At 37.7% G+C, this 13,243-nt stretch overlaps 1 protein-coding gene across 1 annotated transcript; it reads right to left on the bottom strand.

Annotated features, from left to right (window-relative positions):
* Window positions 1–12,475: 12,475 nt before the first annotated feature.
* LOC138348758 (uncharacterized) lies at window positions 12,476–13,002 on the bottom strand. Its single transcript, XM_069298332.1, has 2 exons — window positions 12,842–13,002; window positions 12,476–12,773 (listed from the first exon to the last, which is right to left on the bottom strand). Exons 1-2 carry the CDS (start codon window positions 13,000–13,002, stop codon window positions 12,476–12,478), a joined length of 459 nt encoding a protein of 152 aa, XP_069154433.1.
* Between the last annotated feature and the right edge of the window lie 241 nt (window positions 13,003–13,243).

Genomic DNA, 13,243 nt, shown 5'->3' with positions numbered 1-13,243 from the left:
GTACTTTTGTTATTTTCTTTACTTTTAGCTTAATCATGCATATAATACATTAACTCCTTTAGTCATGGATGAATTTTATATTACTCAATATGATGACAAAATAAAGTTAGACATAAATATGAACGTACTTTGTAATACTCCTCCAAATGAATGTAAAGCTAATAATAATATAGAAAATGCCACTGAATATACACAGTGATTCTGAATACGGTATGCAATACTTTGATAATATTTTAAATTTCGAACAACTTATCACTTCCAATCTAAAAGTTAACTTCTCTTCGCTTTTGCTCTCTCTATAGTTAACTTTAAAAGTAAAACTAATAATAATATAGAACATGCAAAGTTAATAATAATATAGAAAATGACATTTTGCGTTTAACTTGATGAATATCAACTTGTTAATTATTTTTCTCTCTAACTTATTTATAGATATTTTCTTCGCTAGATCACTTTAATAAAAATAGTCAATGGATTAATCAATTTGTGCATAGTAGCATGAATTCTTTAAAAGAAAAAGAGAAAATGGCCAAAAGCCCCACCCCCCCCTCCCCGCGCGATCTATAGCCGGATTCCCACCTACACACTCATACTTTACGGGGGTCCTATCACCCCGCTGAATTTTATAAAACTGAAATTATTACCTCCCTGAATGCTTAGCTGGCAAAGTGAGTGTATCTCATTCCCTTTGAGAGAGTGAGCAGCCAAAACAATATTAAAATTTTGTTTTAAATATCTCTTCTTAGTAAATATATTTATTTTAAATTATTTCTTGTTCTTATTTGTTTTCTTCTTGTCCATATAAATATAAAATCAAATATCTTCATCTTTCACAATCTCTAAGCCATTATTGTCAGCACCATCTCCAATGAATTTGTCATTTGATTTCAAACAATTTTTTAAACTCATGTAAAACTCTTGCAAAACCAATCAACCTAAATCAATTGTAGATAAATTTACATATTCATATGACCTCAAAATATTCATATGACTTCAAAATACTTTAGATCTGATTTGAGAAAAATCAAGTGCTTAATCTCTATGGAGTTCAAGGATTCTTAAATCATTCCTCCCAAATTCATTGACCGATTTATGTTCATATCTTCACCTCATTTGAGAGGCAACACATCTCAACTACACCTCAGAAATTGTCGCTATCAACCTCATTTGATCATCAATCATCATTGCATCGGGCTTTCCCTCTTCAAAATTATCGATGATGATGTGGAAGACATCGAAGACTCCTCATCTTCCTAGAGAGCTTCGGTGACCTCCATTAATGGCAATAATAATATTCCATGTTCGTCCTCTCTCCCCTATTCCTTCATTTTATTAATTTGGTTTTTAGATTTTCAAAGCAATGTTCAAATATTCCAATATCATCATTAACCTATCTTCTTGAAATACTCAGTTCATTATTCAACTATCTTCTTCAAAGACCCAATTTTCATGAACTTGTGATGTCTTTGTAAAGTTGAAAATGGTGAAAGTGCTTTGGTGATGGAAGGGATGGGTAAAAATAAAAAAACGAGTAAAGGAATATAAAAAATGAAAAAAACTATACTTGATGACTTTTCCACGTGTCAAATGCGTGAAAATCACATGCCACCATAGATCTGGTTATGGCTTTTTAAGGGTATAATTATTTTATTTTTGAATAGTTCAGGGAGGGTGATAGGACACCGGTGAAGTTTAAGTATGTAGTTGGAAATCGGGGCATACGTTGAGGGGGCATTTGACCATTTTCTCAAAGAAAAATAGTCAACGGATTATTCAATTTGTGCATAGTAGCATGAATTCTTTAAGTTATATTTCAATTGCCTTCTGACTTAAGCTTTTGAATTCTAATAATTAGTTGTTGTGAAGATTTGCTCGAGAACTTAACTACTAAACTTGTGAACCAGAGTTTAAAGGTAGTATTTTCTTCATATAGCAAGTTCAGTCCTCTGAAACAAATTTATATACTCTTTTAGTCCTTGTAAAACTTCTCAAAAATAAAAATGAAAAATAGAAACTAATTCATAAATTACATTATTTTTCAACAACTGTGTTGAATTGATTATGACCTTTTTAGCCTTTTATAGTTTAACGATCGGGTTCCTTTGTTACATTAATGCCAAACAAGGGAAAAATCAGGACCAGAAAAACTTTTTTGTAGTAATAGGATTTTCCCAACCTTGACAAGACTTGGAGGAATTTGGAGTCATCAAGGTGTAGGGAAATCTAGTAGCAATCGAATATGTGAATTTTATTGCATGAGTGGTTAGATAAGTCATTGAGGAAATCGTACGAATTTACGGAATCAGATTTGATATATAGATCTCCGAAAATTGGTCGTGGCATTAAGGATATTTTCTGAGCGTAGTGGGTTAAGAGGGTGTTGTGGAAAGGGAGAATTGAAATTCTTTACAAAGCTCACTGACTCAAATCCTTCCGCTACAGGGGGATTGATGTCGCTATAGTGATGCCACTACATCGGGATGTGTGTCATTATAGCGGATGAGACGGGGTTTGAAATTATGAGATTTTGGGATTTATCGAATAAGATCTCACTTGTTCAAATACTGCCACTGCATGGGATGGGTGTCGTTGTAGATAATGGTGAGTTATTAATTCATAATAAAACCCTTAAACCACCTTATTTGGAACTTTTCAAATTTTTGAGCTAAAGAACGACCCTTGGGCGATTTCAACACATTTTCACCATTCTTAAGGCCAAAGGTAAGTTTTCACTCCCCAATTTCACTTTTTTATTTGTGGAACACTTTAGAATGGGTCATCATTTATAGGGAAGGGTTTCTTGATAGAATTCATGGAGGAAACAACCTAGTTTGTCTAGTTGGAGTCATGTATTTGACCGAAGGTTCATGAATTTGTTAAAGTTTCGGGAATTTAGCGATTTATTATTAATTCCTGAATATTATTGACTGTTTGTAGACCAAGAACAAGCGGAACGAAACTCAGAAGGGAAGGATCAAGTTTCTTAGGGTTCTAAGCTTTTTTTTGAGGTAGGTGATGGTTGTAATTCTATGATTGTGTGATATATACTTGTTCTCTCGTCATTGTGATAGTTGTATTATGCATGGATGTTAAGATATGGATCATAAATGTTGAAATGAGATATATGGTTATTGATACCATGAAATCATGACTTGAATGTGTGATCTTGATGCATTCTTGTGATTGGGATCAGATTGCCACGTTCTGACATGCTAACTTTTGGATATGATAGCCATATACGCCAGCATGCTAACTTTTTGATCGGATTGCCATGTTTCAACATTAAAACAATTTTGGTTTGGTTATGTGAGATGACCAACTACGTGATTAAGCATGTGAAGTGTGTTATTTTATCCTTATGATGATATTGAATATGTTGATATATATATGCATGTTATTATAATGTTGTTGGCTTCTTTATGTTGCCCTAGTGGTATAGCCGCGTGATACTACAATTACATTGTGGTTGTGTACTGATTCTACACTTGCTCTTATTTTTTTGAGTACAACGCAACTTCACACGACTATTGACATACCTCACTTAGGTGATCAGTGATCACTTCGAGTTTAAGGGTGAGCCACTTCATTCGGGCTGCCATGGAATTCTCCTTATCTATAGTCCAACCTTTCCAGATTTAGACTATTTCTTAGATAGTTCAATATAATTATCTTGTATAGACTTGGATATCATTTCTAGTTTTGGTGCATTGACTTTCAGATTCTAGGTTTATCTTCCGCATTATGAGTTAGTTGTAGCTATTTATATTAGTAATGGGACTTAATTTAGTTATTTGCTCACTTTCATAATTTAACTGCTTTAGATTTTAGCTTATACACTTTAGTTGGGTGATAATAATTGTTCTACCACCGATATGTTCGAGTGGGTGCCAATCATGATAGTTTGGGTCGTGACATAGTTGGTATCAGAGGCTAGGTTTGTTGATCTTGATATACCAAAACGAGTCAGTAAAGTCTCATGGAATGGTACGGGGATTGCCTTTACTTTTTTCGAGAGGCTATAGGACTTTAGGAGATCTCCATTTTTTCTCTTGTCTCCTTCGTGCTATAACTCGATTCTAATTGGTAACTGTCAATTCAAATTGTTATCTAACTTCTTTCACTTTTCTATCCACAGATAATTAAAATTAGGTAGACTGGCGTTAGGCTCGTAGCTCCTGTTAATGCTCCAGCTGAGGAACCCACAGATAGAGGTCGTGGTCGAGGTAGAGGCATAGGAGATGAAGAGTTAAGGGAAGAGGCCGTGGGAGAGTGGCACATTCTATGAATGAGGTGCCAAATGACAATGTTCTAGTAAATGAGAATCCTCCAGTTCATAATAAAGAGATAGAAGAGGAAGTTGAGTTCGAGAATGTTGAGGAGGTTGAAAATGAGGAAGAAGTGCAGGATGAAGCTATTGGGATTCCTCCCATTGATCCAGTGCTAGCTCAACAAATCATGTTTATTTTTGAAAGAGGATGGCTGGTCCGGGGATGATTCCACATAATCAATCCCCTACTAATCCTCCAGAAGCTAGGACCGCGTCCAAGACGAGTGAAGTTGGAGGTAACGATGCTCTGTCCTTTGTTAGGTTCTGTGATGACCGGTAATGAGTGGGTATTATTCACCAACATGGGTTAAGTTTGTATCCTTTCAACTTCAAGGTGAGGAGAAGCAATGGTGGAGAGATTATGTGGAGTGTAGGTCTTCTATATTACCTCTACTTACTTGGACCCAATTTCATGTCTTGTTTTTAGAGGAATATGTGCCTAGAACTTTGAGAGATCGCAAGAAGGATGAGTTCATGGAATTAGAGCAGAGTAGTGTGTTTGTGTCTGTTGATGAGGCCAAGTTCCAAGATTTATCTAAATATGCTACAGTTTGTTACCATTAAAGAGGAGAGGATCCGTGTATTTGTTAAAGGTTTGGATCCTGAGTCCACATGACTTCTGAAGGAAAGAGTTTTAGTAAGGTGATTGATTAGGTCAAGAAAGTGGACGGGTGAAGCGAGACTGCTAAGGTAAGGCGTTCCAAAAATGGGCCGAGAATTCTAGAAAGTTTCAAGGCTCCTATGCTATAGGATCCGGTCGACCTACACTCGCGTTCAAGCAAATTTAGTCTGCCAGGCCCACCTCTAGAAGTAACTATTCGGGGACTCCATTTTATAATTTTATAGCTTGTCAGAGTATTGTGCATGTGGCAGGAAGCAGACCATCTGGCGGCCGCACTTGCTTTAATTATGGGGAACTTGTACACATAATGAAAGACTGTCCACAACCGCATGTGTTCGAGTCCAAACAACAACCTTCTCCAGCAATTGTACCCGCGGGAAATAGTAATAATGATAAAGGATGTCAACAAATTGGTCAAGGAGGAAATAAAATAGGCAGTTGTGGAGGCAGAGGAGATGATAAAAGAGGTAGGGGTAACACACAACCTGGCAGAGAGGTGGCTCGTGTGGATGAGCGAGCACGATGCTATGCCTTTCTAGGCAAAAATGAGGCAGAGGCGTCTGATGCAGTGATCACAGGTACTATTTTTGTCTGTGACTGGATGACTAATGTGTTGTTTGATCCCGGTTCTACCTATTTTTATGTGTCTATGAGTTTTGCCTCTAATTTTGAGATGCTATCTGAAGTTCTTGATGCACATATACATGTTTCTACACCGGTTGGAGAGTCAGTCATAGTCACCGATGTCTATCATGCTTGCCTTCATCTGTTTATGAGACTTCAGACTTGGGGTGATTTGGTGATTTTGGATATGGATGATTTTGATATTATCTTAGGCATGACTTGGTTGTCTCCCAACTATGATGTGCTTAATTGTAGTACTAAGTCAATGACTCTAGAAATTCCGGGAAAGGAAAAATTAGAGTGGGAAGGGGTGGAGAGGCCTAAGCAAGCTAAGATAATATCCTCTATCCGGGCTAGTAAACTAGTAGATCAGGGTTGTTTAGCTTATTTGGCTCATGTTAGGGATATTGAGATTGAAGCTCCACCCATTGGGTCTATTTTGGTGGTGTCTGAAGTTAATGAAGTTTTTCCAAATAACTTGCCTCACATGCCTCCGTATAGAGACATAGATTTTTGTACTGACTTAGAGCATGGTACTCGCCCCATTTCTATCTTTTCGTATCGCATGGCTCCGACAGGGTTGAGAGAGCTCAAGGCTCAAATCCAAGAGCTTCTTGATAAGGGTTTTATTCATCTTAGTGCTTCCCCATGGGGTGCTCTGGTTTTATTTATTATGAAGAAAGATGGTAGCACGAGGATGTGTATAGAGTATCGACAATTGAATAAGGTCACTATTCGGAATAGGTACCCCTTGCCTAGAATAGATGATCTTTTTTATCAATTGCAAGGTGCATCGGTCTTCTTTAAAGTTGATTTAAGATCCAGATATCAACAACTGAAGATTAGTCCTGGAGATATTCCAAAGAAAGACATTTAGGACTCGTTATGGGCACTATGAATTTTTGGTTATGTCTTTTGGATTGACTAATGCACTTGTAGCTTTTATGAACTTGATGTCACTTCCGGATTTACCCCCCCAGGCGTAACCGGCATCGTCATCCTCTTTGAGGACTAAGACTAGCCTCTTAGTTTAAATCATTGCATTCATAAGTCAAAGTACAAAAGAATTTAAAACTTTTCATTATTTCTAATTGGAGGTTTACATAGACCTCTACATACACAAAATATATAACCGTATCGAGTATACATAGACCCTTCATATAGGAAGGGTTCATACCCTTCTACTTTTATTGAGCATATATATATATATATATATATATATATATATATATATATATAAGATAGAACATAGTCTTAAGGATTGTCTCATCTCATAACCATCTAAAATGATCATAACAAATTATGCATATCCCTACATCAATGTAAAGAAGCAACATATAGGCTTATACAAATCGTACTCAAATGAAAATAGAAGGAACATATAAGTGTAGAACTAAACAACATAATCTCGATATTGGTATCGCCCTCGAGAAGTGAGGACCTATCCATCGGATGGTAGAGAATATTCAAGTCTTCTGCAAGTCGTCTTGAATGAGCCTTCAACGACTAGAACCTAAAATGTTTGGGGAAAAGGGAGGAAATGGGGTTAGTACGCCACTTATACTAAGTGTGAGACCATATGCACATATAATGTGAAATCATGCTAAAAAGGATATTTAGTTAAATCATGCCATTTTATCCTTTGAAAGTCTTATGCATAATAACACAACCCATACCAAGAAACAAGACATATTCATTAAGGCAAAGTAAGTAATATGAATACCACCATACTTGAACCCATTATCTATTACAACCCTATCATCAAGGAATAACATCAAAAGCATGAATAAGAGTTTATCGGAGCACAATAAGCAACACAAGTACTCATGAATCCCTATCAAGTCAACAAGTGCAATAATCAAGCAAAGCCCCATAACGTTACTGAATCAAGTAACCCAACAAGAACCCATAATCAATGTCCAACTTCACATAATATAACCTTTAAGGATACTTAACATCATAGACTAGATACACGTTCATAATAATAACCATCATTATATGATATAATTTACATGTAAAGTCAACATATTATCATCATTCACATCATTAGCATATACATATATAGTACCAACTTACTAAAGCTTCCCTCAAGGCAAACTAGTGCAAGGCGTAGGTAGAGTCCCATACCTCTACCTAGTCTAAGTCAAACCCCTTAAGTCACTCTAGTTAGTATATACTTCATTACTTCATTTTAGTTTAGGGAACACTTGCCTTAACCGACATAGACCACAAGAGCTAAGTGTGGAATTTGGTGTTGCAAAACCTTACACTAATGGAAGGTGGTCAACCGACCAAAGTAAAACTAAACATAAATGTAGCTTTCTAGGTGGATCTTGTGACGACCCTCAAGTACACCCTAGAAGTTAAGACATCATTGTGTCTTCACACAACAAACGAGACTTCAAGAAGTATCATCTAAGCCTCACGTATCATTCATTGCATAATAAACATTCTAAAATGAGTAAAATTTATAACTTTTTTCACACATGAAGAACTCTTTTATAAACAATAGGCAAGCGGAAGACTTCTCATTAAAACCTTAAATCTTTACAAAATCTCCTTGAACCATCTAAACTTTAGAGTAAACAACACTTGGGACTAGTCCCATACAAGACATAAAAGGTAAAGACTTAGACATAAGGAACTTGCGGATATTTTCCTCGAATCGATGAGGACTCACCAATACATCATCTTAAAAGCCTTAGAAACCTATCAATCCTCCATGGCACATCAACATTCCATTTCTATACTCTTTAGTCAAAAAGGGAAAAGAAGGGGTTAGCACATTAAATGTACTAAAAGCATGGAAGCCATGCAAAAACCATGAAAAAGAGAAATTTAGTATATAACATGATTTTCATGAATTTCGATTAAAAAATCATACAATAATCATAAGAACAACATTTAACAACTTAGAAACACATAAAAACCATTTAACAAAAAGTCACATTGTTAGAAAACATTATAGTGAGGTCACTTCACTGTACAATGAACTCAATTCATGTTACAGTGAAGTTCCTTCAATTCACTTAAAAACCCTTTACCATGTAACCTTCTCACTAAAATCTATCCAAAGATTCACTTAAGTCACACTAAGAGAGACCGCCCATACACCTTCTCTAGATGTGCCTAAACCACCCTCAAGATTACTTATAATGAGTCACATACACACTTAAGAGATATCAACATAAGAACATGAGATTCTCCTACCAAGGCGACTCTAAGGTTTACTTGAGTGAGTTGTGAAGCGACGGCCCATACGATTTCTTACACACACACTTAAGAGATCCTTTAGACTCCTTAAAATAGAATTATTCTCATTTAACATATTAGCATATAGGTGATATGAGATTCTCCTTCCAAAGGCTATCAAAAGACTTACTTAAGTAAATCAATAAGATAACTTCCATAGTGACCCCTTCAAGATTACCTATATAATCCTTAAGATTACCTAAGGCTTAGATCATGTCCACATAATCAACAAACTTCCCTAACTAGAGTCATTCTTAAGACTTATCTAGGTAAGATAAGAAGTTACCATTCCTAGGCCCCCTTCACACCTTAACTAGACAACCCTTAATTACTCTAGACTAGTATTACTTCATTTAGCATACTTTCTTAGCTTAAGTCATTACATTCATTAGTTCATTTAAGACCCATTCTAGATAGCGTCTCATACCACTACCTACACTTCATAGAACTTCTCTAATGCTAGTAAATATCCCGCAAGATGAGAATAGACAATAACCGACAAAGACCATGATAGCTAGGCATGGAATCCAGAGTTATAACCTACTCCGATGAGGCTGTAAAACTTGCCAAGGGTAGAACTAGGACACATCCCATGTAGGCACATAGTTAAGGAGTATGAAGGGCTTTTATGCACTCTAGTATCATATTCAAGTAGAGCTACGTTGTACTCTAGTCTCATTCTCAAGTAGAGCTACTTTCCATAACATAATCACTCGGTGCTAGCCTTTGATCTCATAGAGTAATTTATATTAAAGGATCACATGAAGAGTGTTGCTTATCTAGTTCATAGCACAATCACATTCACCCTACCAAATAGGTCCACTAGGGCTACCTTTCAATGGCGACTAAGATAGCTCATTATGAATTTCCTAAGGATGATATGATGCCCTTCCAGCCAATCAACCCTAAGTCCATGATCCCTTTAAATGAAGGATACCATGATGTTTCTCAACTTCAACATTCATAACATAACCTTTTCCACGTACATGACCTTCTTAATATACTCTAAGGTCTTACATATCTTTCATTCATACATGAAAATGGTGCAGTAAGCCTACCTAGTCAAGACATATCATAATCTCATACATTCATACAAGTATCAAGCATGGGACACAAGTCTACCAAACAAGACACACAATATCTTTTATTTTATCACATATACCATATCATTTTTTAAGCACTTAGGAATGACCCTTATCATCTTTATGTCATCCTATACATTACTATATCATCATCAATATAACCATCACAACTCATATAGTCAAGTAGGAACAATCATGTATCAACATCTAAGACTACACATCTAAGCACATATTCATAGTCTAACATGATTACACAAAATCCACATTACATCAAGTAGTACCGACAAGGCCATGATCATCATATTGCATAAAGTAACGCCCAAGGCCACGTCAATTCACATAACACCACCACCATAAGTGGACCATACCAACCAAAACATAATGGAAGTATAAATAACATCAAAATAAATGGAATAGGGAAGCATACCCCACTCCATCTTACCACTTTGATTCCAAAACTAAATCATCCAATTCAATATCATAAGCCCCTTACCCAAGGCCATAACCAACAATTCGATACAATTATATCAATAATCAATGAAACTAGGTCAATTCAATACATACTTATAAATCTAATACAACCTAGATATCAATTGAATATAATTATTGCATCATTAGATAGCCCATAGAAAATTACATTAGAAATTATAAGCCTTAAGTCAATATCAATCCAATAAGCTTAGCATGCAATAGGTCTAAGAGTATTTATTACTTAGTTAATCAAATTGAAACATCCTATAAACCAATTAACTATAATCTATACATGGATCAAAAGCCCAATTGGAGACTCTTATGATCTGTATAGATGTCCACATGGACACCATATAAATAATTCCTCCATATCTTCAAGGCATGAACCACGACTACTAACTCCAGATCATGAGTAGGATAATTCTTTTCATGCTTCCTAAGCTGTCAGGAGGCATAGGTTTTAACTTTGCCATGCTGCATCAATACACATCCTAGCCCAACACCCGAAGCATCACAATAAATAACATAGCCGTCTGGTCCCTCCGAAAGAGTTAGGACTGGAGCTGTTGTCAATTTGTCTTTCAATAGCTGGAAGCTTCGCTCACAAGCACCATTCCACTGGAACTTGGCTGCCTTTTGAGTTAGCCTTGTCAAAGGCGCTGAAATTGAGGCAAACTTTTCTATGAATCTCCTGTAATATCCTACTAACCCCAGAAAGCTGCGTACCTCAGTAGGTGTCGTACGTCTGGGCCAAGTCTTTGCCGCCTCAATCTTCTGCGTGTCTACCCGATTACCATCAGCTCCAATAATATACCCCAAGAATGCCATTGAAGTCAACCAGAACTCGCACTTAGAAAACTTAGCATACAACTTCTGGTGCTGAAGCACCCTAAGTACCGTCCTTAAATGGTCTGCATGCTCCTCTTCTGAACGTGAATAGACCAAAATATCGTCTATAAATACAATAACAAACATATCAAGGAATGTTTTAAACACTCGATTCATTAAATCCATAAACACCACTGGAGCATTAGTCAGCCCAAAATACAGCACTCTAAACTCATAATGCCCGTATCGGGTCTGGAATGTTGTCTTTGGAATATCTGCCTCCCTTACCCGCACCTGATGATAACCTGACCGCAAGTCTATCTCTGAAAAACACTTAGCACCTTGCAACTGGTCAAATAGATCGTCAATCCTTGGGAGGGGATACCTGTTAACTTTGTTCAGCTACCTATAATCAATACACATCCGCAGCGACCCATCCTTCTTCCTCACAAATAGTACCGGTGCTCTCCAAGGTGACGTACTAGGCCTGATGAAGCCCTTTTCTAGCAAATCTCTCAATTGCTCTTTCAATTCTTTCAATTCAGCGGGTGCCATTCTATAAGGAGGTATAGATATAGGCTGGGTATTTGGCAGTACATCTATAGTAAACTCTATCTCTCGTTCTGGAGGAAGACCTCGAAGTTCCTCTGGGAATACATTGGGAAATTTATTAACTACCGGGACTGAATGAAGAGTCGGTGCCTCTGCCTTTATGTCATGCACCCAAACCAGATGATAAATATAGCCTTTTCTAACCATCTTCCCGGCCATAAGGTATGAATCGAACTTACCTTTCGGCGATACTGTACTCCCCTTCCACTCTATAATTGGTTCCCCTGGTAATTGAAATCGAACTATCTTTCCTCTGCAATCAACATTAGCATAACAAGCAGCCAACCAATCCATGCCCATGATAATATCAAACTCAATCATATTTAACTCTATTAGATCTGCTATGGTACAACGACTATATATAACCACTGAACAATTCTTATTTACTCATGTAGCTATCACAGAATCTCCTAAAGGTGTAGCTACCTCAAATGGTTCTATCAACTCAGACTCTATACCGATCCTACTAGCAACGAAGGGAGATATAAATGATAAGGTGGAACCTGTGTCTATCAATGCATACACACTTCGGGAGAATAGTGATAATATACCTATGATCACATTAGGTGACGCCTCCTAATCCTGCCTACTAGTCAAAGCATATATACGGTTCGAGGGACCGCTAGAACTGGAAGCTCCACCACGGCCTGCTGGCGCCTAAATACCCTGCCCCGTAGGGCGCATAGCCACAAGAGAAGATGAACTAGCAACGGACCCAGTAGGCTGTGCCATACCACCTGCACTACCTCTAAGGTGACACTCCCTCATAGTATGACCCTGAAGGCCGCAAGAAAAACACGCACCTATAGCCCAACGACATTTCCCAGGATGGGACCTACCATAGTGAGAACACCGAGGCCAAGGTGGCCTCGACTGGCTCAAACCCCTGCCCATCTGTGACCCTGATGCCCTAGAGCTCTGACCAGCTTCCAAATATCCCGTACGATCGAACCCCCTACACATGGAACGTGGGGTGAACTCTGTGCTGGCTGGGAAGAAAATCTAACTTGCTGCTGAGACTACCCACCTCGAAACTCGTCAGGATAACCTGCTGATCTAGCCCTCTTATGCTGGCCTCTATTATAATCTCTATCTGGCGGACGTCCCCGGTGCTGATCCTCTACCCCATGTGCATATGCCTGCACCCGAGCAATGTCCATACCTGGCTGAAGAGTCACTGCCATACAACCGTCAATCAAAATAACGATCCAATCCCATCACATAACGATGTACCCTGTCTGCCATATCAGCCACAATAGTAGGCGTATGCCTAGCCAATGAATCAAACTCGAGGATATACTCTCGAACGCTCCTGCCATTCTGCCTCAAACGCAAGAATCTATCGACTCTAGCTCGCTTCATCTCTAGAGGCAGGAAGTGGCCCTGGAAAGCCTCCACAAATTCATCGTATACCACTGGAGGAGC

Source organism: Solanum lycopersicum, chromosome 5 (genome assembly GCF_036512215.1).
Source record: "Solanum lycopersicum chromosome 5, SLM_r2.1".
Classification (NCBI taxonomy): domain Eukaryota; kingdom Viridiplantae; phylum Streptophyta; class Magnoliopsida; order Solanales; family Solanaceae; genus Solanum; species Solanum lycopersicum.
Note: the sequence above shows the minus strand (reverse complement) of the source record. Positions and strands in the feature narration are given on the sequence as shown.

Coding starts and splice junctions, on each gene's coding strand:
- LOC138348758 (XM_069298332.1), bottom strand. CDS start 13,002: ATGGCAGTGACTCTTCAGCCAGGTATGGACATTGCTCGGGTGCAGGCA. Junction 12,774..12,841: donor CCTGACGAGTTTCGAGGTGG/GTAGTCTCAGCA, acceptor TTCCATGTGTAG/GGGGTTCGATCGTACGGGAT.